Source organism: Marmota flaviventris, chromosome 5 (assembly GCF_047511675.1).
Source record: "Marmota flaviventris isolate mMarFla1 chromosome 5, mMarFla1.hap1, whole genome shotgun sequence".
Taxonomy (NCBI): domain Eukaryota; kingdom Metazoa; phylum Chordata; class Mammalia; order Rodentia; family Sciuridae; genus Marmota; species Marmota flaviventris.
In genome coordinates this window covers 108,926,546-108,953,566 of record NC_092502.1, presented here as the reverse complement: position 1 = coordinate 108,953,566, position 27,021 = coordinate 108,926,546, and the positions used below count along the sequence as shown (strand labels likewise).

The following is a 27,021-nucleotide window of genomic DNA, read 5'->3' as shown; positions in this document are numbered from 1 at the left end:
CATAATTTATGCCAAAGAAATTTTTGGTGGCTCTTCTTACTTCATGGTCTGAATAAGTAGAAGTCTAACTCTACCAACAGTGAGACCCAGGTTATTCCACTTCTATCCACAGAAAAAGAAACCTCATCTTTCAGGTAACAGAAGAAAGGGAAACTCACCATATCTTATTATTTGTTCTTCAGACTGGAGTTCCCCAGAGCTGGACCCCTTACCACCTGGATCCTTATATATTATTATATACTACATATATCTATTGCCAATACAAGTTGACTCATTTTTTGTCTATGTGATTGGAGTTTTAAATATATTAACTTGTTTAATCTCCCTAACCCGCTTTTATGTGGGTAGAATTAATTATCCAAAGTGACATTGAGTACGTGGTGAAGCCAGATTAAGATCTGATTGTAAGGTCAGTACTCCACTAAAAGGGCCTGCGTTGCTGTCTAGGCCAGATATTTCTTAAAGCATAACCCCCACATCTCTGCATCAGAATTAATGGTAGTATTTGTTAAACATTCAAATTCACTGTCTTTATCCAAGACTCAAGAAATTAACAAGGGGATCGGTAATTTGTACTCTTTTTTTTTTGGGGGGGGGGGGCGGGGGGACCCCGCCGGTCGGGTACTCAACCACTGAGCCACAAGCCCTATTTTGTATATTATTCAATGAGAAGGTCTCGCTGAATTGCTCAGCGCCTCGCTTTTGCTGAGGCTGGCTTTGAACTCAAGATCCTTCTGCCTCCGAGCCGCTGGCATTACAGGCGTGCTCCACCGCCTGTAAAGTAGCTATGGACGCAGAGGATTCTTATTTAGACTAAATAATGATGACCCATGCCTAGGCTGCTGGCGTGGCTGAAAGCCAATAGTAACTCTGTCTTGACAGACGTCAGTCCCCCTCAGCAACCTCTAACCAAACCAAGCCTGTATCCCGAGCTACCGTTTCTGCAGAACACAAGTGAGCACGCGCAATTCTCAGCCCCAGGCCCAAGCGGGGCTCCCTAGGACCCCGCCCTTAGGAACCAGCCCATACCAAGGGGCGGAGCTCTCTTAAATCGCCTAATTCCGGCTTGTCCCGCGGCTGCCCAAAGCCCCGCCCCTTACCCGTGGACCAATCAAACGGCAGATTGCTGACGCTGGGGGCCAATGCACAGGGCTGTCTTTAATTCCTCCTTGCAGTTTGAAACTGTCAGGTTAGTACTAAGATAGCAGCAGGGCTTGCTGTGGTTTCAGCGGCGACGCAGCAAGGAAACAAGAGTGAGGAATCGGTATTTGGTGGAGCGCCCAGAGGGTGGATAGTGGCGCCCCGAGGGCCCTGCATCGAGGGCCCTGCATCACTGGCCGAGGTATGGTGGGAGATTTAAAGTTCCTCCACCCGGGAGACTCTGGGGGCATCTTCTCCGAGAGCGAACGATTGAGCGTTTTGTGCTCAGGGTCGAGATTTTTTTTCCCCTCCGAGGCTTTCGAGAAGAGAGGATTGGAGGGAAGGGTGGTAAAGTGTACTAGTTACTGTCGTCGTAGGTTCTGGTCATTTAAACAGTAGGGGCGGGGGATAACCAGATATAACGCTTTATTGTTTTAACGTAAGATTTAGACTAAAACAGGGCTGGATTGGAAGATGATGGAAGAAAGCTTATATCCCTTTGCTTACTTGCGACTGTTTTTTTTTTCCCTCCACTTCTAGTCCCTGCCCTGAAGAGGGGCTAGCGCACTCCCCCTCCTTGCAGCAGCTAGGATCGGTGAAGGGCACTGGGATCGTCACCTGCTGCCAGTTTGCACGTTTCTTCCTCTGCCGCTTTGAGGTTGCGTTTGAATTCCCGAATTCCTCTTTCCCTGTCAGCTGGGTAATTGCCAGGACGTTATATCCATGGCATTGAGAACCATGCAAAACTTTTTATCTTGTGGTTCCTGATACCTTATGTTAGGGAACACTGAAAACGTATTGGAATAGTGTATATCTGCCACCCATGAAAGCAATCTTAATTTTTCTGCTTTGTTTCTGAACCTAGAAACAGTATGGAAAATGTTACTGGTTGTCGGGGTTCAGATTAATTGACACACCTTGTTAGCATAAAGCAGGGTAGCTGGCAAACAGCAAATTTCCAAAAGTATAATCTTTTTTTTTTTGTCTGCAGTATCTATATTTAAGAAACAGTTTTTGAGATTTGCCCATACTTACCAGCTCATTCGTTTTTTAAATGATTGGCATCAATCACATCACTCCCCCTTCCTGTTACTTACAGGATCTGCAAACAAATCCTAAAGGAAAATGTGAATGAAAATATAAATGAACCAACTTACCACAGTGGAAGAGTTAGTCAGTGAAGCAGCCATTCCTTGCTGCAGATATGTGCTCATTTGATCTCTCTAATTGGCTTAACTAAAGACAGTCATGGGGAGTTTTAGTTTACTTATCATTCAGAGTAATGCTGAATAAAATTGAAATTCCTTTCAGCAATCTAGTTGTAGCCTATGTTTCCATTCTGATATTGCACTTTTTTCTGAATCTGTCCTTTCTAGTTCAATGTCCTTGTCTCATGTGTTTTTCAGCCCACTGTGATAGAGACCTGTTCAAATTTCCAACGAAATTATTTAAGCAAATGTCCCAGCAACTTTTTGATTGCCCAAATCAGGGCAGTGGTCATTTTTCTTTGGCATGTGACTGACTCATCCCTTCTGGAAGTCTGTGACACTGCTCTCATAGTTCTGCTATTCTGACTTCCTTTTCAGTCTTCTTTCCTGACTCTTCCACTTTAAATATTAGCAGCTATGGCTTTAACCCTCTTCTCATTCACAATAGTGCTCCTTAACTTTAGGGTTATGATCCCTCTGAACACATACATACTGGAAGCTAAAGGTCCTTTTTCTAGAGAAATACACAAGTGCATTTATGCTGAAGATGCAATTCAAATGTTTGATCCTCAGGATAAGAATTTTCTTGCACTACTTGTAATAGGTCATCTCACCCATTCCCATTTTTTTGGCAGATCCCGTTATGCTAATGATTCCTCAGACTGGATCGCCAACCTATACTTCCAGTAGAGGACTCCCACATTGCTTCACTTTACGTTCTTATTGCCTTGTATTCACATTTTAGTCATCATAAATGGCAGTCCTTGGAGTCATGTACTTCATAGCCAGTATAGCCATATACAATTGTCCCTCAATATTAGTATGATAGATTGATTCCAAGAACCACCCCCATACATAGAGACAACTAAATCTGTAGATGCCCTATTCTCTTTTATAAATGGTAAAATGTACCATTGTATTTGCATATAACTTATGCATATCCTCCTGTATACTTTAAATTATCTCCAGACTACTTATAGTGCCTAATACAATGTAAGTGCTAGGTAAATAGTTGCCATGTTATATTTTTTAGGGAATGATGACAAGAAAAAAAATTTGTACACAGGGTGCAGTGGCACACATTTGTAATCCCAGTGACTTGGGAGGCTGAGGCAGGATAATAGCAAATTCAAAGCCAGCCTCAGTAACTTAGTGAGACCCTAAACAACTTAGCAAGACCCTGTCTCAAAATAAAAAAGGGTTGAGGACGTGGCTCTGGTTGATCACCCCTGGATTTAATCCCTGGTACCAAAAAAAAAAAAAAAAAAAAGTCTGTACTTAACATTTAGTATATTGCAATTTTTAAAAAATATATTTTGGGCCCATGGTTAGTTTGATTCACATATGTGGAACCCCCAGATGAAGAGAGGGCTGACTGTACTATGCACTTGCAGTTTTATCCCAGTATTTCAGAGGCAACCTGAAAGAGAGGAATTATTGATGGCTTCCAGGTTCTGGCTTGGGTACCTAAATGGAATTATAGTGCTACTACTAAGGTAAGAAATATAAGAAGACGAGCAGGTTGGGAGGAGGAACAATGAGTTTAATATCAGATATGCTAGGCAAGGAAAAATATTCAATCCCAACATAAGTGAGTTTATAGTACAGTCAAATACATGAAAGGTCAAAGAAAAATGCTTCAGAGATATCCCCAGTGGGGCCTGTTTAATAACTTCTCTAGAATAAAAATCCATCTTTTTAATATGACAAATCGTTTTCTTCCATGATCTGACTGCTCCTTACCTTTTCATTTCATCCTTAGCCAAGCCCTCTTTGTACTCTTCACTTCAACCTTGCCAAACTTCTTGCTGTCCTTAGCATTTGTACCATGCCTCTTTGTCATTGCTTATGCTGCTTTGGTGCCCAGAATATACTTTTTATCTTTGATCCATCTCTCAGGATGAGACCTACTCGTCTTTCAGTTCTCAATGCCTGGGCCATCTTTTTTATAAAAACTTTCCTTGGCTTCTTTCCCAATTCTTCACACTCATGTAATCCTACCCTTCTTTCTATCTCCGTACTGTGTACCTCTGTTATTTTAGGGTCTAACAGCAAGTTTTTCATCTGTCATTTATATTATATAAATGTAAAAATGAATATATATGTGTATGTCTATGTATATATGTTTTTGTGTGTATATATAGACATGCTACATGTGTGTATGTATGTGTGTGTGTGTATATATACGCATATATGCACACCACGTCACAGATGGTTTACAATATAGGGACTTCATTTTACAGTTCCTCACCAATGTCTTAACATTAACTGGTGTTCACATAGTTTAAATAATCATTATTTGTCTTTTAAGGTATATTCATTTATTTGTTTTGGTTAGGAATTTCAATAATTTTTCTGTATGTGTATTTGAATCAGTTCTGTATAAGCTTGCTTTTCTTAATATAATATTCCCAAAAAGTAGGTTTCCCCAGAAGAGAATTTATGCAAATTGTTCATTTTCTGTTGGTTCAGTATCTCACAGGAAAGCACACAGGATTCAGGTTGTCACACACTGCTAAAGAACAGTGATCACAATCTATTATTCTCAACAGACCCCAATGGGAATTTCTCTAAAACACTTTTCTTTGACTTTTCGTGTATTTTACTACATATAAACATTATTCTTTCCTTGCCCAGTGATTTTTGTGTAAAAGTTCTCAATATATTAAATGAATACTTTCTTTAACACATAACATGGAGATTATTTGCAGGTAAGAATATATATTTAAAACCATTTTCATTTAAATGTCAAGGGAAAATACTAAAATTAGTTTCTACCATTTTATAGTATTTTTGCAGAATGTCATCAAATGAGGACAAATGCTCAGTTCCAGTTATACAAAATGACTCCGATCCAGGCAGTTCTGTCTCTGCAGATCTTCAGGTAGGAAGACATGTTATGACTTTTTTAATTTTAAACAAGTGATAATTTATGGGAAAACCAGGCATAAATTCTTCATTCATTTCATTTACAATCGAGTGTTTCAGATGACAAAAATATAAACTTTGGGAATTACTTTAAGATTTTTGGGAGTTACTTCACATTGTTTTAACTTTTCAGAAAAATAGTCATGAACTCTTCAAACATTTTTTTGTACAAAGAATTCAACTAACAGAAAAGAAAAAAAATGTTTCCTGATATTTTTTCATACACTACTTGTGTTTTTTTTTTAAATACCTTTATTTAATTTATTTATTTGTTTTTATGTTGTGCTGGGGATTGAACCCAGTGCCTCACACATGATAGACAAGCACTCTACCACTGGGCCACAACCCCGGCCCTACTACCTGTTTTGAAACTTTTACTTTTAATGCAAGTTGAGACAGTATGTAAGCCATCCAAAGTTCTGGAGCCTGAGATTCCCTTGTGTTCTACTTGTTCAGGTTCTATTCCTTGTTGCCACAACATTCAGCACAGTCTTTTGCACAGGCCCTGGACATTGACAGATAAGTTGACTACAGAAGGGGTAGTGTTTACATGAAATACTTTTTATTTCTTTTATTTCTGTTTCATCATCAAAAACACAGACTCAGATTTCTGTTATATTTTAAATGAGAGAATACCGACCTGGTTTTATAGTTAACATCACTTAAAAGTGGAAAAACTGCACATTGTGTTTGTATGTAAGTTCATTGATTGTGTATAATATGAGATAAATTTCAGAAAAATATTTTATTGAACAAATGGGTTTTTTAGTATATGAAATTATAGATATAGAAATTGGGAGGTACTGAAAAATATCTGAACATTTACTAGGATGAATTGGTCTATAATTGTGACATAAATATGTCATCTTGGCCTTCCCTTTTGGTGGTATCTTTCCCGTGTAGTGCTGTCTTTTGAGGTGACAATGCATTTTTGCACCTTTCATCTTTACTTCATCCAAACTTCCTTCAGTTAAGAACTTAGTAATTCATTTATAGTAAAATACAAATATCCTATAAAGTCTTAAATTGTCATTTTTGTCTAGAGTCAAAGTTTTAAATTAAAGAATAAATATTGGGGTTGGGAATGTCACTCAGTGATAGAGCACTTTTACCTAGCACAGCAAGGCCCTGGTGGTTTTATCCCCAGATTATAGTTGGTCATTCAATCTGTAAATAAATCTCTAGAATGGAATTTGAGAAAGATAAAGGGAAGAGCCTCCTAGACCTACCAGAAATTATTTTGTATAGTTGGTTACCTGCTTATAATGTCAGTCCAACTGAGAGTATGTTTATTAGTAACCCTCAGCTTTTGATCCTACTGGTTGTTGGAATAAACTTGAAAGCCTGAACATATTTCCTATGAATTCAGTGTTGTTATTTTGGATTCTAGTTCTAGAAAAACTTTAAAATATAAATATAAAAAAACCTTTAAAATATCACAAAATAAATACATACTTTTACATACATAGTAAATATGTAAAATCAAATATTTAATACAAAAATTCCTCATAAACTACTATTCCTCTTAAGGGGTTTTTGGTTACTGTCTATATTATGTGATGGCTTCATAAACCAGAAGATGGTAAATGCTGAGGCAATATCTGTGGTGCTTATTATATGCTGATAATTTCTCATAAGCACAACTCTGATCTGTGAGCAAGTTTCCCTAACTCAGATGGTTAAAGTATGGTTTGAACTGTATTTCAAGGTCATATCAGTGCAACCACTGGGGTTTGGGGATCCTCCAAAATTAAAAGCTCTAGTTCTTACTCTAGGATTGTTATTTACCTTAAGACAGATTATCTTTGACAATTTAGAAAAACAATGTTATTTATTCTAATCCTTAACTGAAAATACCCCACTTGTTGCACATCTACATATATGAAACTCAAAAATAGTTCTTTAAATAATTTATTTTTCAAATCTTTCTTCAAAATAAGTTAGAATTCATATGATCATTGAATATTATTGTTATATACCTATTTACCTCCCCTTTGAGTCTTAGTGATTATTGTGAGAACTTTCAAATATTATGTTTGGATTTCTTTTTCTTTTCCTTTCTTTTCTTTCTTTCTTTTTTTTTTTTAACTTCTCTGTTCTAGGATAGAGGTCAGGCTAAAAGCCACAAATGAAAGCCACTGACTTCTACTTTCCCCTCCCTGCCTACTGTCTGTGAAATAATATTCAGTTAACTGAGCAGAGCTGATTTGGCTAATTGCCACCAGAGGGAAGAGACCCTAAATTTTTTTTTGTAGTTGCAGCTGGACAGCATGCCATTATTCTATTTGTTTTCTTTTCTTCATATATATAGAATCAAACTCAGTGTTCACACAAGCTAGACAAACACTCTGCCACTGAGCAGCCTCATCCCCTAAGAGCATTCTTATTAGTCAGCTTGGACCTCCATTAAAAATACAGTAGAGGGAGCTGAGGTTATGGCTCAGCGGTAAAGCACATGCGAGGTGCTGGGTTCTATCCTCAGCTCCACATAACAGTAAATAAATAAAATGAAGGTATTGTGTTCACCTACAACTAAAAAAAATATTAGAAACAATTTAATAGAGGGCTGGGGATATGGCTTAGTGGTAGACACCACTTGCTTGGCATATGTGAGGCCCTGGGTTTAATCCCTTGCCTGCAAAAAAAAAAAAAAGGTAGGTAGGTAGATAGATCTGGGGACTTAAACAACAGAAATTTATTTCTCCAGAGTTCTGGAGATAAAAGTGCCAGCTCAAGGTCCAGCCAGGTCAGTTTCTGGTGAGATCTCTCTTCTGGCTATCTTCTCACTCTGTCCTCACATGAACTTTCTTTGGTGCAGTAAGTGAACATGAGGGAGAGAACACGAGCTCTTTAATGTTTCTTCTCATAAGGACACTAACCCTATCAGATCAGGGTCCTAGCCTGTGACTTATTTAACCTTAATTTCTTCCTTAGAGTCCTCATCTCCAAATACAGCCCACTTAGTTTTAGAGCTTCAGCATGTGAATTTTGAAGGGACACATTCAGTCTATAACAGCTATACTTGTGTATATTCTTAGCCAAAATTAAAGGCCTGTTTGAGAAGTATAAATTAGGGTTTGTTTTGTTTTTGTTTTTTGGCTGCTTTAACAACTAAATAAGAAATGTCTTGAATATCTTAAAGTTTGTTCCTCTTTCTCTTGTTGCTCTGCCATGCCCTCTAGGGTATTGATTGTGTTTGTATTGTGATTATGTTTGCTGGCTTACTACCACCCCTAGTCCATGGGAAGAGAGGAACAGAAAACAATCAGTTTCCTTTTTAAGGAATTCACCTACATCTGTACACATCATTTCCATTCAAATCCCAAGAGACCAGTCTTTTCACCAAACCTAGCAGCAAGGGAGGCTAGGAAATGTAGCTGGGTGGCCGTTTGCCCAGGTCAAACCCTGGAACTTTATTAACTTAAAAGGAATAAAGGGGAAATGGACCACTAGCAGTTTCCACCATAGAGAGTATATACACTTGAGTCCTTTATTTTCGTATTATTACTTTATTATATAAACTAATAAATATACATTACTTTATTATATAAACAATAAATATACATATATATACACAGGAACCAACAAATACCTGTGTATAACCCTAACTTATCAATCTCTTTGGGAACTTTATTTTAATAAGTAGAAAACATATGGCTCAAGAAGTATATTTTTTAAATTTAAGGGTATTTAAATCTACTTAAAGAATGGTAATTACTTTTGTCAACATAAAAATTAGAGTTGTGCTGGGGGCTTATCCCTCCAACGTCTACTGTGGGGAGCTTGAGGGTATGGAGAAATCCCTCCGGAGACTATTTCAGATAACAGCGTCTGCTTCATTGCCCAGCAAAAATAACTTCTATAGCAGGTATATGTGCCAATTTACATATAACAGTCATGATAGGCCAGGGGTAATACATACATATCATCTTATGGAAGCCAAAACACCCAAGAGGCCAGAAACTACTACATAGTCCAACCCCACACCAGCAGGGGAATAACTTATCAAATGAGCAAGGAAATTGTGCTTGCCAGTGTTCTGACAGCACTTTGTCCCAAAACATAGTGTTCTATGTTAGGACTTCCCTGCTGCACAATGAGCAAGATAAGCATTCCTCCATGAGGGTCCATGGTTAGGCCTGCAGCAGAGTTGTATGTTGATATTCTAAATGATTTTTTTCGTGTTAAGAGCCTTCTGCTTTAGTGCTAACCGTAAACTAAATACTGACTTTTATTTTCTATCAGAAAATGTCAATTTAAAACTCAGAAAAGTCTTTTTATTGTGATAAAGGGACATCACTAACAAAAAGGTGATTATAATCACATGTGATGGCCTATATTTGTGATCCTAGCAACTCAGGAAGCTAACTCAGAAGGATTGCAAGTTAAAGGCCAGCCCAGCCAACTTATAAGACCCTTTCTATAAAAAATAAAAAAGGGTTGTGGGTGTAGCTCAATGGTAGAGTTCCCCTGGGTTTAATCCTCAGTACAGGAAGGAAAAAAAGAAGTTGATTATAGCAATGTAAAGGGAATTCTGGTGATTAGATTTTCCTAAAGGTTCTCTTTAGAATGTCTCTGTTTCTCTTCTGCTGTTAAACTTACCATACACTGTAAAAAAAAAAAAAATCTGTATTTGTTATATCTAATATTTACTGAATATAAATGTTTATGTTAAATATGTAATATAGTTTAACACTCAAACCAACTCACTCTTTTATATTATTGCCACAAAGACTAACAGTTTTCAAACATAGACCAGCATAAACCCTTTTTTTCAAACAATTTTACTTAAAGTTCAATATGAAAACAGAACTACAATCATAGATTTATTTTATAAACTCAAATTTGTGACATTACTTTTCAAAATCAGTGAAACCAATTTAGCTGCTTGACAAATGTACATTTAAAATTAGAGGGAGATAAAAGGCCAGTGTAATTTTATAAGCCTAAGTATCCAATTTGCTTCTTTTATTTTAGATACATAATATCAACACAGAAGTTTCTGATTCTCATTATAAGGCAGTAAAAATGGTAGTTTTTTATTAGCATGCCTCATCTTCAGTTAAATTCATCTAAAGCATAAGAAAGAAATGGTAGATAAATTTTAATTGTATTGAATCACTAACAGAATCTGTCACCTTTTCAAACTTCTAAGATTACATTTTTAATCATAAATTTAAAAATCACACAAGAAGCACTTGAAGGACTCAAGCTTGAAATAAATGCTAAAACTATATTGTGATAAGCTTTAATCTATTATGGTAATTAAATTTCTTAACAAAAAGGTCCAGTCAGGTTGAATGTTTTATGCAGTATAGCTGTTAAAATACAATATTGATTTTTGGCTTCTCATAGGAAGAATATGAAGAACTACTTCGTTATGCTATAGTGACTCCAAATATGGAATCCGGTACTTCACAGTCACAGCCATCTCATCCGAAGGCAGAAGTGGTGCCAGAAGTTAGAAGTCCTACTCCCATTGATAATATTCTTCATAATCAAGGTTATGTATATTTTTAAAAATATCTCTTAATTTAAGATATTTTCAAGTTTAATAATAATACTGTATTATGATTCTGAAAATGTCTCTTCAGATCAGCAATTCTTCTCATTAATGTGATGTAGGGGATCTTTTTACATTTTACCATGTTATTCCTGGCTGGATTTTTATTTTAACTCTTTTTTTTTTTTTTAAGACTAAGGTTTTTTTGTTTTTTAATTTTTAGTTATAGATGGACACAATATCTTTTTTATTTGTTTGTTTGTTTATTTAATGTGGTGCTGAGAATTGAACCCAGTGCCTCACATGTGCTAGGCAAGTACTCTACCACTGAGCCACAACTACAGCCCAAGACTAAGTTTTTATGTATACCACTTTACTTTAAAAGTTTTGGTCCTTGTGCATGCAAAGCAAGCATTCTACCAACTAAGCTATATCCCCAGCCCAACTTCATTTAACTCTTCCTTTTTTAAAAAGTGATACAGTTAAAGCAATGCTATAGCAATTGTATGTCTCTTAATGTTGCATCTGAGTTCTTATTCCACAGTTTTATGGCTGGATTAAAACTAAATGCCCTAGCCAGGCGTGGTGGCACACGCCTATAATCCCAGTGGCTTGGGAGGCTGAGACAAGAGGATCGAGAGTTCAGAGCCAGTCTCAGCAATGGTGAGGCACTAAGCAATTCAGTGAGACCCTGTCTCTAAATATAATATAAAATAAGGCTGGGGATGTGGCTCAGTAGTTGAGTGCCCCTGAGTTCAATTCTCAGTACCAAAAAAAAAACAAACCCAAAAAAACAAAAACTAAATGCCCTAGCCCTATATTAAAGGTTGTCCCTAGGTAGTCCTAGAATCTCTCAAGTTACTTTACAAAACACATATCAGTACTGTTTCAGCAGTATTTGGGCATAGAGGATTGTTTGTGGGAGAACATTAGTAAAAGATGAACCCATAAATGAGACTGTGTCAACAACAGAATTAATAGCTGATAAAAATGAGTGAAAGGAGGGCTGGGGTTGTGACTCGGTGGTAGAGCGCTTGCCTAGCATGTGTGAGGCACTGGGTTTGATTCTTAGCACTGCATATCAATAAATAAAGTAAAGGTCCGTCGACAACTAAAAGAAAACAAATTTTTTTTTAATTGAATGAAAGGTAGAGAAAGGAGGACCTATCCATTCTTTATTCAGTAAAGTACAAATCCCAAACAGCTAACTATAAATAAGTGTTCTTTCAAAGGACACAGAATGCCTTCCTCAGACAGTCCTGATAATGGACAGATAGCATTTTGTAGGTTTATACTTATGTAGGCATAAGGATCCCTGTTCTTGAAGGCACATGACATAACAACTCAAGAGTCACACAGCTCCTGGATTTTCAGTAAGTCACAGCTCTAGTTTCTGCTCCTTACCCTCTGTACACAATTTTTTTTTTTTTTTTTTTTTGGTACTGGGGATTGAACGCAAGGGCACTCAACCACTGAGCCACATCTCTATCCCTATTTTGTATTTTATTTAGGGACAGGATTTCACTGAGTTGCTTAGCACCTCGCAATTGCTGAGGCTGGCTTTGAACTAGTAATCTTTCTGTCTCAGCCTCCCAAGCTGTTGGGATTATAGGCATGTGCCACTGTGGCCGGCTTGTTCACAACAATTTTTCGTTGCCCCTCAGTCTTCAGTCTGTGTTGGAATGACAAATAGGACTACAGGCCTAGAACCTTAAAAAAATTTTTTTTTAATTCTGACAAAATTTTCTGCTTACATTTTATTACCTTCAAAAGATAGAAACCTTGGATTTTTTCATTCTGCATCAGTGGTCTAGATCATGTTGGTTTTTTGGGGTTTTTTTTTTTTTTTAGATCATATTTTGATTACACTAAGTACTTCAACATGCAGTTCCTACTGAGCAAACCCAAAACACTACATACTCTCTTATACATTTAAATAGGAAAATTGATACTGTAGCTCTATATGCCTCTACCCTTATGGTGATTACCAAAAGGTCGTCTCCTCTTATGTTGCCAGCAATACTCCTGGTGTTACTAGTAACACAACTCCTTTCCTTGCCCTAGTTCGCCAACATTTCAAGGTAATCATCTGGCATTTAAGATCATTGCTCTTTTCTTCCATGTAAGATAGTACTTATTTGTTTACGTTCTGTCTTTTCCAAAAAGAATTTAAGATTAAAATATACAATATATAGTAAGTATAAATATCCTGATTCAGATGCAGGCTTTGTTAGAATGGACTTTGTAAACTTATCATCACGTGTTCTCTGTTCTTGGTATTGCAGTCACCTGGTGTTCTCTGTTCTTGGTATTATAGTCACCTGGTGTAAGTAGGATGTGTTCAAGTTGGGAAAGTATATATAAGCCTCTAATGCCAGTCTTGTGAGGGTTCCCTATTTTGCTTTGCTATGTATTGACTAAAAGTTCTGAAACTGAAGCAGGGAAATCCATGTTTGGGGAGAGCTAATGCTTTGGTTTGATTGCAGCTAATGGAAACAGGCACAGAAAATACCCAGTGTCATTAGAAGATAACAAATCCATTTCTAATAGAATGAGTTGAATGCTGTAATAGACTGAATTCTTTCATCTATATTTCATTGATTGAGTTTATCAATGATACAATAAGGCTTTTCTATTTTTTTCTTTCTTGTTCTTTTAGTGTTCCTGTATCACCAGCATATATTGTAGTTTCTTTGTTTTAAAATCTTACTTACATACTACTGCCTTCTTTAATTAGGTATATATGATTAAGCATTCAAGAGTGGTTCCATTTAATAAAAATAAAACTTTCTTTTTAGCAGGAAGCAGCTCTGCAGTAAGAGAAACTGCAATGGAAGTTGGAAAAGGATCTGATTTAAATATTTCCAGTCATTCAAAGATAGATGGTATGACCTTTCCTTAGCTTGTTTTTATTAATATGCAAGATTTTGTGGTTTGATAAACATTATCAATATAATAAGGGAAATAATATCAGCATATTACTTGCAGGATTTTTTAAGTGCTAATGTTACCAATTGATTTTAAATGATAATATTTACAATAACGTAGTAAATTTCAAAATAGTACAATTAAGACCGGTTAATGCATCGTAGTATTCAGTATTCTGTTTTAAAACTGCTAAGTTAGAAAATTAGTAGTTTTAAAGATTTTTTTTTTTAATCTTATTTTTTTTTTTTTTGGTGGGGTTCTTTTTTTTTTTTGTCTTTTTTGGAACTGGGGGTCGAACCCAGGGCTTCGCGAATGCAAGGCAGACGCTTTGCCACTGAGCTACATCCCAACCCCAAGATTTTTTTATATATATTTTTTAGTTGTCAATGGATCTTTTGTTTTATTTACTTATATAAAATGTGGTGCTGAGGATCAAACCCAGGGCCTCACACATGCCAGACAAGCGCTCTATCACTGAGCCACAACTCCAGCTCCAGTTTTAAAGATTTAATGGGATGTTAGACAGCTTGACTAATTTAAATCTTTTGTAAACTATAGTGCACTATTTCCCAACTTTCAGGCATATGTGTATCAATGTAATGGCTTCTGTCATATCTTTATACCATCTGTTCTCTAATTTATTGTTTTTTTAAATATATGTTCACTTTTTAGCTTAAATTCATTTCATTTTAAAAAGAAACTTTGTTTCAGTTATTTTTGAATATAAGATTAATATGCATTTGTTAAAATATGAATGTAATGGTAAAAATAAATATATTGAAAACAAAGTATTAAGTTTTATTACAACATTGTTGGGTGGTGATGTGTTGGGCCTAAAATCAGCATTTTTCTTTTTTAAAAGGAGAGATTAGCAATGTTAATGGTCTCTAGGCAAAACAAAGTATTGCAGAATGGCAAGGTTTTTGATATTTAAAATTAAATGGAGTGGGCTGGGGCTAGGGCTCAGCAATAAGCACACTTGCCTGGCATATATGAGGCACTGGGTTCGATTCTCAGCAACACATATAAATAAGTAAAATAAAGGTCTATCAACAATTAAAAAAAATTTTTAATAAAATAAAATAGAGAAAATGACAGTTTTTCTGAAACATGAGGCTAGAGAAAACTAAGGTTTTAAAAGCATATTAGAATCAGATTGAGAATAATTTTTAAAATAAAAATGGAATACTTTCCTTATTATGTGATTCAATGTTACTCTATGTGGAAACCATTTAAGCCACCATTTTAAAAATGTCTCTACCCTTTATTTTCCTTACTTGTAATAAGTCTTTGGCAGTATAATCTTGGACAGGCCTTCCAAGTTCTTAAGTTACATGATTCTGTTTCTTAGAAGGTATGTATATTTTTTCAACAATTAAAAATCTACAGAACTTCAGCAAGTTCTAGAGTAGGTTTGTCTGTTTGTTGTTGTTGTAGATGGACACAATATCTTTAATTTTATTTCTTTATTTTTATGTAGTGCTGAGAATCAAACCCAGTGCTTCACACGTACTAGGCAAGCGCTCTACTACTGAGCCACAACCCCAGCCCTAGGAGGTTTGTCTTCTATTCATTCAGTAAGGAAGAGAGCAAAGTCCTTCAATCCTGGTTATTAGAACTCACAACAAATGTGAGCTACATGAAAAATGGTGATAGTCTCTAATTCCAAACATAAATGTGTGACAAAAAATTAAACTTTCTATTTTGTGCTTTTTTTTGTTCCACATTTTTTATTGATACATTATACTTGCACATAATGATGGAATTTGTTATTATATGTTCATACATTGGCCAGTGTCAGTCAGCCGTGTTCTTACCATAGAAGAAATGTCTGCATTAAATTTGTGTATTTTGACCCATATAGTCTACTTGCATTTATATTCTTTTTTAAAATTTTTTATTTACTCTAATTTTTTATACACAATGACAGAATGTAGTTCATTTCATATTACACATATAGAGCACAATTTTTCAAGTCACTGATTGTATACGAAGTAGAGTCACACCATTCATGTCTTTATACATGTACTTAGGGTATTGATATCTAACTCATTCCACCATCTTTCCTACCCCCATGCCCCCTCCTTCCCCTTCCTCCCCTTTGCCCTATCTAAAGTTCCTCCATTCCTCCCATGCTCCCCTGGCCCATCCCCACTATGGATCAGCATCCACATATCAGAGAAAATATTTGGCCTTTGGTTTTTTGGGATTGACTTACTTCATTTAGCATGATATTCTCCAACTCAATCCATTTACCTGTAAATGCCATGATTTTATTCTCTTTTAATGCTGAGTAACATTCCATTGTGTATGTATACCAGAGTTTCCCTATCCATTCATCTACTGAAGGGCATCTGGGTTGATTCCACAATTTAGCTATTATGAATCATGCTGCTATAAACATTGATATGGATGTGTCCCTATAGTATGCTGTTTTTTAAGTCCTTTGGGTATAAACCAAGGAGTGGGATAGCTGGGTCAAATGGTGATTCCATTCCAAGTTTTCCAATGAGTCTCCTACTGCTTTCCATATTGTTTGCACCAATTTACAGTCCCACCAGCAATGTATGAGTGTGCCTTTTTCCTCACATCCTTGCCAACACTTATTGTTGTTTGTATTCTTGATAGCTGCCATTCTGACTGGAGTGAAGTGAAATCTTAGAGTAGTTTTGATTTGCATTTCTCTAATTGCTAGAGATGTTGAACATTTTTTCATACATTTGTTGATTGATTGTATATCTTCTTCTGAGAAGTGTCTGTTCAGTTCCTTGGCCCATTTATTGATTTTTTTTTTTTTTTTGGTATTAAGGTTTTTGAGTGCTTTATATATTCTAGATGTAGTGCTCTATCTGATGTGCTTGTGGTAAAAATTTGCTCCCATTCTATAGGTTCTCTATTCACCTCACTGATTGTTTCTTTTGCTGAAAAAGAAGATTTTTAGTTTGAATCCATCCCATTTATTGATTCTTGGTTTTAATTCTTGTGCTATAGGAGTCTTATTAAAGAAGTTGGGGCCTAATCCAACATGATAGAGATTTGGGCCTACTTTTTCTTCCATTAGGCACAAAGTCTCTGGTTTAATTCCTAGGTCCTTGATCCACTTTGAGTTGAGTTTTGTGAATGGTGAGAAATAAAGGTTTAATTTCATTTTGTTTTGTGCTTTTTAGAGATAGCAAGAGTTCTTTTTCTGGCTCAGGCTCTTCCCCACCTCCCTGTATAAGGACAAGTGATGGGAGTTATTTATATAAGTATATGTGTATAGATAGATGTATGTATTTCTCACCCAGCAAGTTAAAAGCTAAAAGAGTGCCTTACAACAGAGTATCTGGTAAATTAAATTAAATTATTAGCCCCTCTCTATTTATATTGTTGAATCTTATCCATATTAAGACCTATGCTAGTGTTATCATATTTCAGTGCATAATCATTGCAGATTTTATGCCAAATTTTTGTGCAAAAAGAAGAGTATGACCATTATGTGAAGCTTTTTTTTTTTAATGTACCAGTATGACTTAAAAAATCATTTATTACTAAACTGTCTTTGGGGCAAGATTAGGATGCAGTAGAATTAATGCAATGGTGATGATTATGCTATGCTATAAATTATGTTAATAATAAAGTATTAATGACCTATATAGAACCATTCTGACATTGGTCAATTATTTAATTCTTTCTGAGCTTTAGTTTTCTCATTAAAATAAAGATAGTTATACTTAAGGTAGCATGTGTTATAAGAGTTGACCTTTCAACATTTTTATTATAGGAACTTAGTACTTAGTTCATGTTAATGTGATGATATGGATGATAATACTTGCAATTCAGGCTGGATTAGGATATATAAAGCATCCTTATTTGGGATAGGGGTCATTTGCTGGGCTGAGGGGAGTGTAGGAGGCATCTCATGCAGGTTAATCCTAAATCAATGATAATACTGAAATTTAAAATAGCCAGATTAAGGTATATACCTGAAAGATAATTTCTCTCAGCCTCCATAGATAGCAAACAACTTTTTTTATTCTAATTTGTTATATATGACAGCAGAATACATTATAAATCATATTATACATTTAGAGCACAATTTTTTATATCTCTGGTTGTATATAAAGTATATTCACACCATTCATTCTCTTCATACATATATATACTTAGGGTAATGATGTCCATCTCATTCCACAATCTTTCCTACCTGCATGCCCCCTCCTTACCCTTCCAACCCCTCTGCCCTATCTAGAGTTTATCTAATCCTCCCATGCTCCACTCCCCCTCCCAACCCCACTATGAATCAGCCTCCTTATTTCAGAGAAAACATTTGGCATTTGGATTTTGGGGATTGGCTTACTTCACTTAGCATTATATTCTCCAATTCCATCCATTTGCCTGCAAATGCCATGATTTTATTCTCTTTTATTGATAGCAGACATCTTATAGCCTTTCAGTATTACTTCCTAAAAGATTGGCAAAGTTTTTAATTTGGCTCAACTACTACAATTTTTCATTTATTCTAGGATCATCACCAGTGTCATCACCAAGGAAGCCTTCTCACCCAGTCATGGATTTTTTCGGTTCACATCTTTTAGGTGACTCTTCCTCATCAAGGTCTAATTCTGCTCTTACAGATGCCCATGAAATATTTGTGGGTGATAGTCTTGTTTTTGATGAAAACCTTCAGAGGATGGAAAATACGCTTGATCTTTGGAGTTCAAATCTTAAGGTATCGGTAGTTGTTCAATTACAATATATAGTACAGTAGTTTTACTCTTTTTTTTTTTTTTGTAGTTAGATATAATACCTCTATTTTTATTTATTTATTTTTATGTGGGGCTGAGGATCGAACCCAGGGCCTTGTGCTAGGCAAGCGCTCTACAGCTGTGCCATAGCCCTAGCCCCTGTAGTTTTACTCTTGATTATTTATTGTCTTTTAAAAGTTTATCTTAAAAAATAAAATTCTCTGGTTTCCTGAGAAGATGAGTACAGTATCTTAGATTTATGCTTCTTGGTTTTTAATGTACATTTGAACCACCTGGGGATCCTGCTAAACTGTAGCTTCATATCAGTGGTCTTGGGCAGAGTCCCAAGATTATATATTTCTATTAAGCTCCCAGCTGATGCTACTAGGTTAGAAATCATAACTTTGGCAGTTTTAAAAAGTTGTAGTACTGTTCTTATGTTCCATAGACTTTCTCAGATGTTTTGAAAGGCTTAGCTTTGGTGTGACTGACACCTGTTGAGCTTTTGTCATATCCTAGTTCTGACTGACGGAGGCCAGCATCTGTCATTCCCAGCTATCAGGGAAGCTGAGGCAGGAGGATCACTTGAGCCCAAAAATTCATGACCAGCCTGGGCAGCATAGTCAGACCCTATCTCAAAAACAACAACAAACTAAGCACAATGGCACACACCTATAATTTCAGTCACCTAGGAGTCTAGAGCAACATGATCACAAGTTCAAGGCCAGCCTGGGCAATTTAACAAGACCCTGCCTCAAATAAAATAAAATAGGCTGGGGATACAGCTCAGTGATAGAGCCCATCTAGGTTCAATCCCTAATACCACAAAAAATAAGTAAATAATAAACAAAAAAATAAATAAGACAAATCTTAAAGATGGCTAATAGAAATATTTCCTTTTACATAAAACTAAAGCTTCAACTCCCATAGTTTCCACTACCACCTCTATCTAAATAACTTCCCTGTCATTAGACTCAGCCTAGCCGATAGTCCTAAATTTATTTTTTAGCAACATATATTTCATTTTAGCCACTCTTATAACAACTATTATACATAATGCAAATCTATAAAAAAAATTTTTTCAAGTATGGCAAAAATGGCAAAGTTTTTTTGAAACATAGTTTAGGAAAATTAAGTTGAATATTTATATACATGGAAAATATTATGGTCATGTGAGTTCTGTAGCATTCATATTTCTCTATATTTGGATTATATATTCTAGAAATAGATTATTCTAGAAATAATCTTTTAGCATAGCTTCTACCATTTTTATCCCCTTGAAACAGGTTTCATATTTCTTTTTATTTTTTTAGTTGTAGGTGGACACATTACCTTTATTTTATTCATATATTTTTATGTGGTGCTAAGAATCAAACCCAGTGTATCACATATGCTAGGCAAGTGCTTTACCACTGAGCCACAACCCCAGCCCAGGTTTCATATTTCTAATAATAGTGTTAAGTCCATTGGAATAATATATAATCAACATTCAAATTGTTTTGTGTTCAGTTAACCTTTTTTGTTATCCAGGTTATATTTTTTAATGATTATTTGGTCTTTTATTTATGCCAGTCAGTAGGGAGAAAAAACTTAGCAATTTGTCATAAGGTGACCATTGTGATAAATGGTTTGGGGAAGAAAGCTTCAACTCCCATAGTTTCCACTACCACCTCTATCTAACTAACTTCCCAGTCATTAGGCTCAGCCTAGCTGATAGTCCTAAATTTCTTTTTTATCTGATCCATTTTAATATGGACGTTTAAAGTCCTTGAATAAACAAAGAAGTTTAGTGAATGAGGCCTGAAAAAAATTTTAAATGACAAGACTTCATACAAGATAACTTAAAATAGGAAAAAAAAATTCCTTGATGTGGTAAATGTAAACTGCAAAGAGCCAGGACAGTTGAACTTGTATCATTAGCATGTTGTGATTTTTTTTTTTTTTTTTTTTTTGTGACTCCTATATTGACTGCTTGTTCTGACTTTTTTTTTTTTATGTTTCCTAACTTTAGTTTTAAGAAATGGTATTAAGGAACATACTACTAATTGTCAGTATATTTGTTTTTCAGACAAACGTTTTATCTGAACTAAGTAAATGGAAACTTAATTTTATTGACTGGCACCGAATGGAAATGAAAAAAGAGAAAGAAAAACATGCAGCACATGTAAAACAACTAAGCAACCAGATCAATGACTTGAAAGAGCTGCAGAAAACCTTTGAAATTTCCATTGGGAGAAAAGATGAGGTCTAAATTTTTTTCTATCTCTTTGTAATTGAGATTCAGTAAATGCCTTATTAGGTAATAAATTCCAGGAAGTAATGATTATTTAGCTCATAAAAGACCACAAAGAGAAAATCATTTCAGAAACTAATAGAAAAATAAGTACATAACCATAGGATTTAGTCTTCATATTAAATATACCAATGTAATGTCATTTGACCTTTGCCTTCGACTTTGGTGTTCTTGATGTTTTAAGTGTCTGCTAAATGTAGGTACATTCGTTAATTTTTGTGGGATTTTTTTTCTAATTTTTTTTCTTAAAAGCCCTTAAGAGAATATTAAGGAATCAGTATTACCCACTTTTTATATCATTTTTTAAAATTTGGGCATTTTATTTATCCCAAATTTTGTTTGTGACATGTCTTTCTTCCTTGATAAAGATAATTCTTGACAAAAAAAATACCTTTTGTTTCACTTTCTTTTAGCTTCCTAAGAACTTGAGGGTCATGTTCAGGTCTGTGGTAGTTTTTTGCATCCAGACAGCACCTTGAACAAAGTGTATATGCCCCCAAAGACCCCATATCATTTTTGGATAAGATGGTGGCTTTTAGAGAAGGACTCAGGGCAGACAACTTGCTGCTTATCTGCACAAGCAGCATTCAGATGTTTCAGTGAGCTAGATAAAGTTTATGTTTTGGTAAATACGCATTTCTTTAGAGGGTATAATGTAAATTTTGAACATTTTTTATGTTTTTTGAAACAATGGATATTAATGTGAGTCTTTTTCTTTATTGCCTTCAAAACCCTGTTCTAAGGTTTTTAAATATTTTAAATTTAATTTTTTTAATTTTGAAGTACCACAAAAAAAGAGTTACATATCATGTGTTTAGTTAATGAAAATGAATAAAGTAAACAGCCATGCATCACCATCCATCTTGAAATAGAATGTAATGAATGTCTTAGACTGTGTGCCTCTTCCTCTTTTAGGAATACATGTCCCCAGTTTACTAAGTATCTTTTTAATGTGGCAATTTTTAGATACATATTTCATTTACTAAATTATTTATAAGAGAAAATATTACCTTAGGATTTAAAAACCTTCATAGGTTGTGTGTGTGTGTGTGCTTTTTTAAAATATTTATGTATTCTAATTTGTTACACATGACAGCAAGATGCATTTCAATTCAATACACATGATCACAATTTTTCGTGTCTCTGGTTGTACACAAAGTAGAGTCACACCATTCGTGTCTTCATATATGTACGTAGAGCAATGATGTCCATCTCATTCCACCATCTTTCCTACCCCCATGTCCCTTTCCTTTCCCTCCCTCCCTTTTACCCTATCTAAAGTTCCTCCATTCCTTTCATGCTCCCCTGGCCCATCCCCATTATGGATCAGCATCCATATATCAGAGAAAACATTCAGCATTTGGTTTTTTGGGATTGGCTTACTTCACTTAGCATGATATTCTCCAACTCCATCCATTTACCTGCAGATGCCATGATTTTAATGCTGTGTAATATTCAATTGTGTATATATACCACAGTTTCTTTATTCATCTACTGAAGGGCATCTGGGTTGGTTCCACAATTTAGCTATTGTGAATTATGCTGCTATAAACATTGATATGGCTATGTCCCTGTAGTATGCTGTTTTTAAGTCCTTTGGGTATAAACCAAGGAGTGGGATAGCTGGGTCAAGTTTTCCAAGGAATCTCCATACTACTTTCCAGATTGATTGCACCAATTTAAAGTGCCACCAGCAATGTGTGAGTGTGCCTTTTTCCTCACATCCTTGCCAACACTTATTATTGTTCATATTCTTGGTAGCTGCCATTCTGACTGGAGTGAGGTGAAATCTTGGAGTAGTTTTGATTTGCATTTCTCTAATTGCTAGAGATGTTGAACATTTTTTCATATATTTGTTGATTGATTGTATATCTCTTCTGAGAAGTGTCTGTTCAGTTTTTTGGCCCATTTATTAATTGGGTTATTTGTTAAAAACCTTCATAAATTTTTTCAAAGGACAAGATAATATCCTTGAAGAAGTACATAAAAATGACTATTATTTGCTTTTAGAAAACTGTTGAAACCATAAAATTATTAAAGTTATTGATAAATTTCTATATCCAAGGTACCAGAAAGATATTTAAAACCTGGCCCTGCTCACAGGTCTACAGAATAAAAACTTTTTTGAATATGTAGCAAAACTTTCAAGTGTACGTTTGTTTTTCCTGAATTAAATGTTAATAACTATTAATTTTAATATTCATAAACTTTTATTGGTAGTTAACAAGATATACAGACAATGAAGATTTCTTTCCTCTCATTCTTCTGCATTCATTAATCTTTAGAGTATTAATGTGGAGAATTTTTTGGTCTTTCTAATAATGAGACTAAATTAATATGGCAGAGATCGATAGCTATTCTCTAGCATTTTTTTTTTTAGAGAGAGAGAGAGAATTTTTTAATATTTATTTTTTAGTTTTCGGCGGACACAACATCTTTGTTTGTATGTGGTGCTGAGGATCGAACCCGGGCCGCACGCATGCCAGGCGAGCACGCTACCGCTTGAGCCACATCCCCAGCCCTCTCTAGCATTTTTGATATATAAGTCAATTTCTCTGTTTCTGTTATTGTAAGATCACAATAATTAAGTAATTGCTATTTACAGGTGATTTCCAGCTTGTCTCATGCCATAGGCAAGCAAAAGGAAAGAATAGAGTTAATGAGAACATTCTTCCACTGGCGAATTGGCCACGTCAGCTCCAGACAGGATGTAAGTATAAAAAAGACAAGACCACTGACTGATATTAGACTTCTGAAAGGGTTTAGTCCCCTTATTAGAATTCTAGGTCAAAAATTTACTTTCTAGTAAGTAAAAATGAATTTATGACTTAAAAATGATTGCTCTTATTTCAAAGGAATTTGATTTTGATGTAGTTTGGCAAAAATAGTAAGAATTTATTAACATAAGATATATATTATGATAGATACATCGTGTGCTGCTCCATAGCAGTTTAATGAGGATTGTACCTAAATTACAAATGCCCTGATAGATTTTACCTCAGATGAGGTTATATAGAAAAAGAATTTGCAATCATAAAATATTGTTTGATTCCTATGTTGTTTATACTTCTAAAATACCTGTCTGGGTTCAATGCCCATGCCTGTGGTCCCAGCTACTCAGTAGGGTAAGGCTGGAGGATTGATTTGAGATCAGGCCAGCCTGGACAACACAGCAAGACCCCATCTCAAATAAAGTAAAATACCTGAATACAGCCCTTTTTTTTTAAATACTTATTTTTAAATTGTAGTTGGACACAATACCTTTATTTTTATTTATTTTTATGATGCTGAGGATCAAACCTAGAGCTTGCATGTGCTATGCAGGCGCTCTACTGCTGAGCCACAACCCCAGCCCCTGAATACAGCCTCTTCATAAAAAACCATTACTACATTTGTAATATAGTTGTGGATTAAAAAATAGTACCAATGTTTATTGTGTAGACTTGCCTTAGTATAAGAATCAAAGCCATGCTGTTTATCTTTTTTTAGTTTCTATATAATTTAAACCTGAACATTTTTTATTTTAATTAAATAAGAACTAAATTAGATATCAAAATAGTGAACTGAGAGAATAATAAATTATTGTATCAAAAGTGAGTAGAAAAGTATGAGAGAGAGAGAGAGAATGTATGTGTGTATCATACAAGAAAACAGTATGAAAACCCGTGAGTATAGGAGATGGAAATGTGTGTGTGTGTATATACACATATATACATACATATACATACATACACATATGCATACATACATATTCTTTTTCTTGTGATCTTTGAAGTAGTCTCTGTGCATTTAGTTTCCAAGAGATTAGTATTTAAGGAAAAAGCTATTGTTGTGGAATAGAATTTCTCCTATAAGAATACTCTAGTGTTTTCATTGTTTTATAAATCCAAATGAATTAAATCCACGTTAATCATATTGAAACAAGCTATTTAAAATGACTATACCATATTTTGAAAGTTATTTGTCAAGAGACACATAATAAGAATTAATACTTAAATGTTGGCTGGAATAGTTAAGGTTCCATCATTCTTTAGATAGTTTTTCAAATTTAAGAAAGTTGTACATTAGAATTACTTCTTCAAAAGAATTCATTGATTGTCCTAAAGTTGAAACCAGAAAGGAGACAATGACACTATGCCTTTTCTTTGACATGAGAAAACGATGGGCATTAACATAGATTGCCATTTGACAATCCAAAGTACTGAACAGCCCTACAAGATTCCTTCTTGGGGGCTGGGGTTGTGGCTTAGTGGTAGAGTACTTGCCTAGCATGTGTGAGGCACTGGGTTTGATCCCCAGCACCACATAAAAATAAACAAACAAAATAAAGGTAAAGTAAAAAAATCCTACATTAAAAAAATAAATAAAAAGATTCCTTCTTAATTCCATGCTTTCAAAAAAGAACACTTAGAATGCGCACATGAGATTGGTAATATCTGGTCACAAAAAGAGTATAAGATAGAATATGATAATTTCATAAAATTTTGCTTCAGCAAAAATCTAATGTAACATGTGAGAGCCATCAAGCAGCTAGACAAGCTCAAAAAGGAAGGGAAGTACACCCCTCCACCTTACCACATGGACAAGGGAGATCCTAGGCCCTGAACAGAGCAGCTCCTGATGGCTGAAGGCTGATTTTCATGTTCTCTCTTTGCCACTGAAAGATGATTGAAAACTTCAAGGTGTATAAAATAAAGGATTGTTCCATCCTTAAAAAAAAAAAAAGAATCCATTGATAAAGATTATGTTCCTATTTGGATCTGTTTGGCACTATATATAATGGCAAGATGTCTAAGTTAAATTAATCTTGTTTCTGATGGTGGCCACCAAGCCCAAGGGGAGGAAAGCAGTGTTAGTATCATCTGAAGCTACAGCCACCACCCTTTTTGCCTTCCAGCCACTCTTTGTTACTTACCTGGCCTTGCTTTCAATTAAAAGGCTAATGCAGATTTGTAGCTAAGATGGCAAGTTTCTCATTTCATTTCTTTTGTTTTGTTTTTAAATTTTTTCCACTAGCTTTATAAGCAGTATCAAGCCATGATATAATGGATAGAAGCTCACTCAAATCTGACTAGAGAGGTTACTTAACCTGTCTAAGCCTATTCTCCTAAATGCATCAAGAATAATATGATTATACAAAATTAAATGATAACGTATGTACATTATTAATGTAATATCCTTAACACATTACCACTATGTTACGTTTATTGTTATTACTACAATATAGTTACCATCCCTTGTGTTTTTTTGAGGTTGTACATTACTTTCTTTCAGGTTTATGAATGCAAACTAGCTGACCAGTACTTCCAGAGAACTTTACTGAAGAAAACCTGGAAGGGCTGGCGTTCCATAGTACAAAGACAATGGAAAGAGGTGGTAGAACGAGCTTGTCAAGCAAGAGCTGAAGAAGTTTGTGTTCAGATTTCTAATGATTATGAAGCCAAAGTTTCTATGGTAAACTCTTTTAATTTACTTTCTTTTAATGTAGTAAATGAATAGATTCACTATTAATTTAGAGTTAGGCTTCTTTTCTAGTCTTTATGTAGTCAGGAATAAAAATTTAAAATGTCTATTCTATATTAATTTAAATTATGTTCTTATAAGCAGATGTAAATAAATCAGAAATTATTTTTCTTTGACTTTTAATAATAAATTAGCAGTGTTTCCATGGGAAAATATTTGGGACCCAAAATGAAATAAAAACCATTCTGAAGAATACAGAGGTTTCTTGAAAACAAATGCCTAAGAGAAAAAAATTAACATTATGGCATTAAATTCTTAGTATTATATAAAATAAATTTTCAAAATACAAATAATTTTCCCCAATTCAAAAATAACATTCAAAAAATGCAGTTTAGGTTTGGTCTATAGGAAAATGTGTTGTTCACTTGGCACTTAAACTTTTGTAGATAATTGCCAGACATAGAGCAGCACACCTTTAATTCCACTGACGTGAGGATGAGGCAGGAGTATTGCAAGTTCATGGTCAGCCTCAGCAACTTAGTGAGATCCTATCTCAAAATAAAATAATTTTTAAAAATGGGAATGTAGCTCAGTATTGAAGCATTCCTGGGTTCAATTGCCCATATCAGAAAGTAAAAAAAAAAAGAAACGTGGAACTGGCTTTCTGGGTATTCAAAAACCAAGACTTGGACACTAAAATCAAGGAGAATAAAATGTTTAAGAAAAATAGCCAGTATTTTGGTCCCTGCCCTCCAAGGTCATCCAGGAACAATGGGACCCACCTAAGGGCCCTGCAATTCACCCAACCTCCTGATCAGGGGGATCACAAGG

At 35.0% G+C, this 27,021-nt stretch overlaps 1 protein-coding gene and 1 pseudogene across 4 annotated transcripts in view; both read left to right on the top strand.

The window, feature by feature from the left end:
• The first annotated feature begins 1,168 nt into the window (after positions 1 to 1,168).
• The window catches only part of Poc5 (POC5 centriolar protein), a 40,083-nt gene continuing 14,230 nt past the window's right edge, over positions 1,169 to 27,021 (top strand). Inside the window, exons 1-8 of one of the 4 annotated variants that reach the window (XM_027927932.2) lie at positions 1,169 to 1,342; positions 5,137 to 5,232; positions 10,632 to 10,779; positions 13,581 to 13,664; positions 18,213 to 18,418; positions 20,503 to 20,679; positions 23,333 to 23,437; positions 26,002 to 26,181. In XM_027927932.2, the coding sequence (XP_027783733.1) occupies positions 5,149 to 5,232; positions 10,632 to 10,779; positions 13,581 to 13,664; positions 18,213 to 18,418; positions 20,503 to 20,679; positions 23,333 to 23,437; positions 26,002 to 26,181 (984 nt within the window). In that variant the 5' untranslated portion in view covers positions 1,169 to 1,342; positions 5,137 to 5,148. Of the gene's footprint in view, positions 1,343 to 1,781; positions 1,799 to 5,136; positions 5,233 to 10,631; positions 10,780 to 13,577; positions 13,665 to 18,212; positions 18,419 to 20,502; positions 20,680 to 23,332; positions 23,438 to 26,001; positions 26,182 to 27,021 lie in introns of those variants that run through there. The other 3 variants (XM_027927933.2, XM_027927931.2, XM_071612522.1) reach the window with 3 other exon arrangements.
• LOC114086606 (NADH dehydrogenase [ubiquinone] iron-sulfur protein 5-like) lies at positions 24,862 to 25,332 on the top strand (annotated as a pseudogene).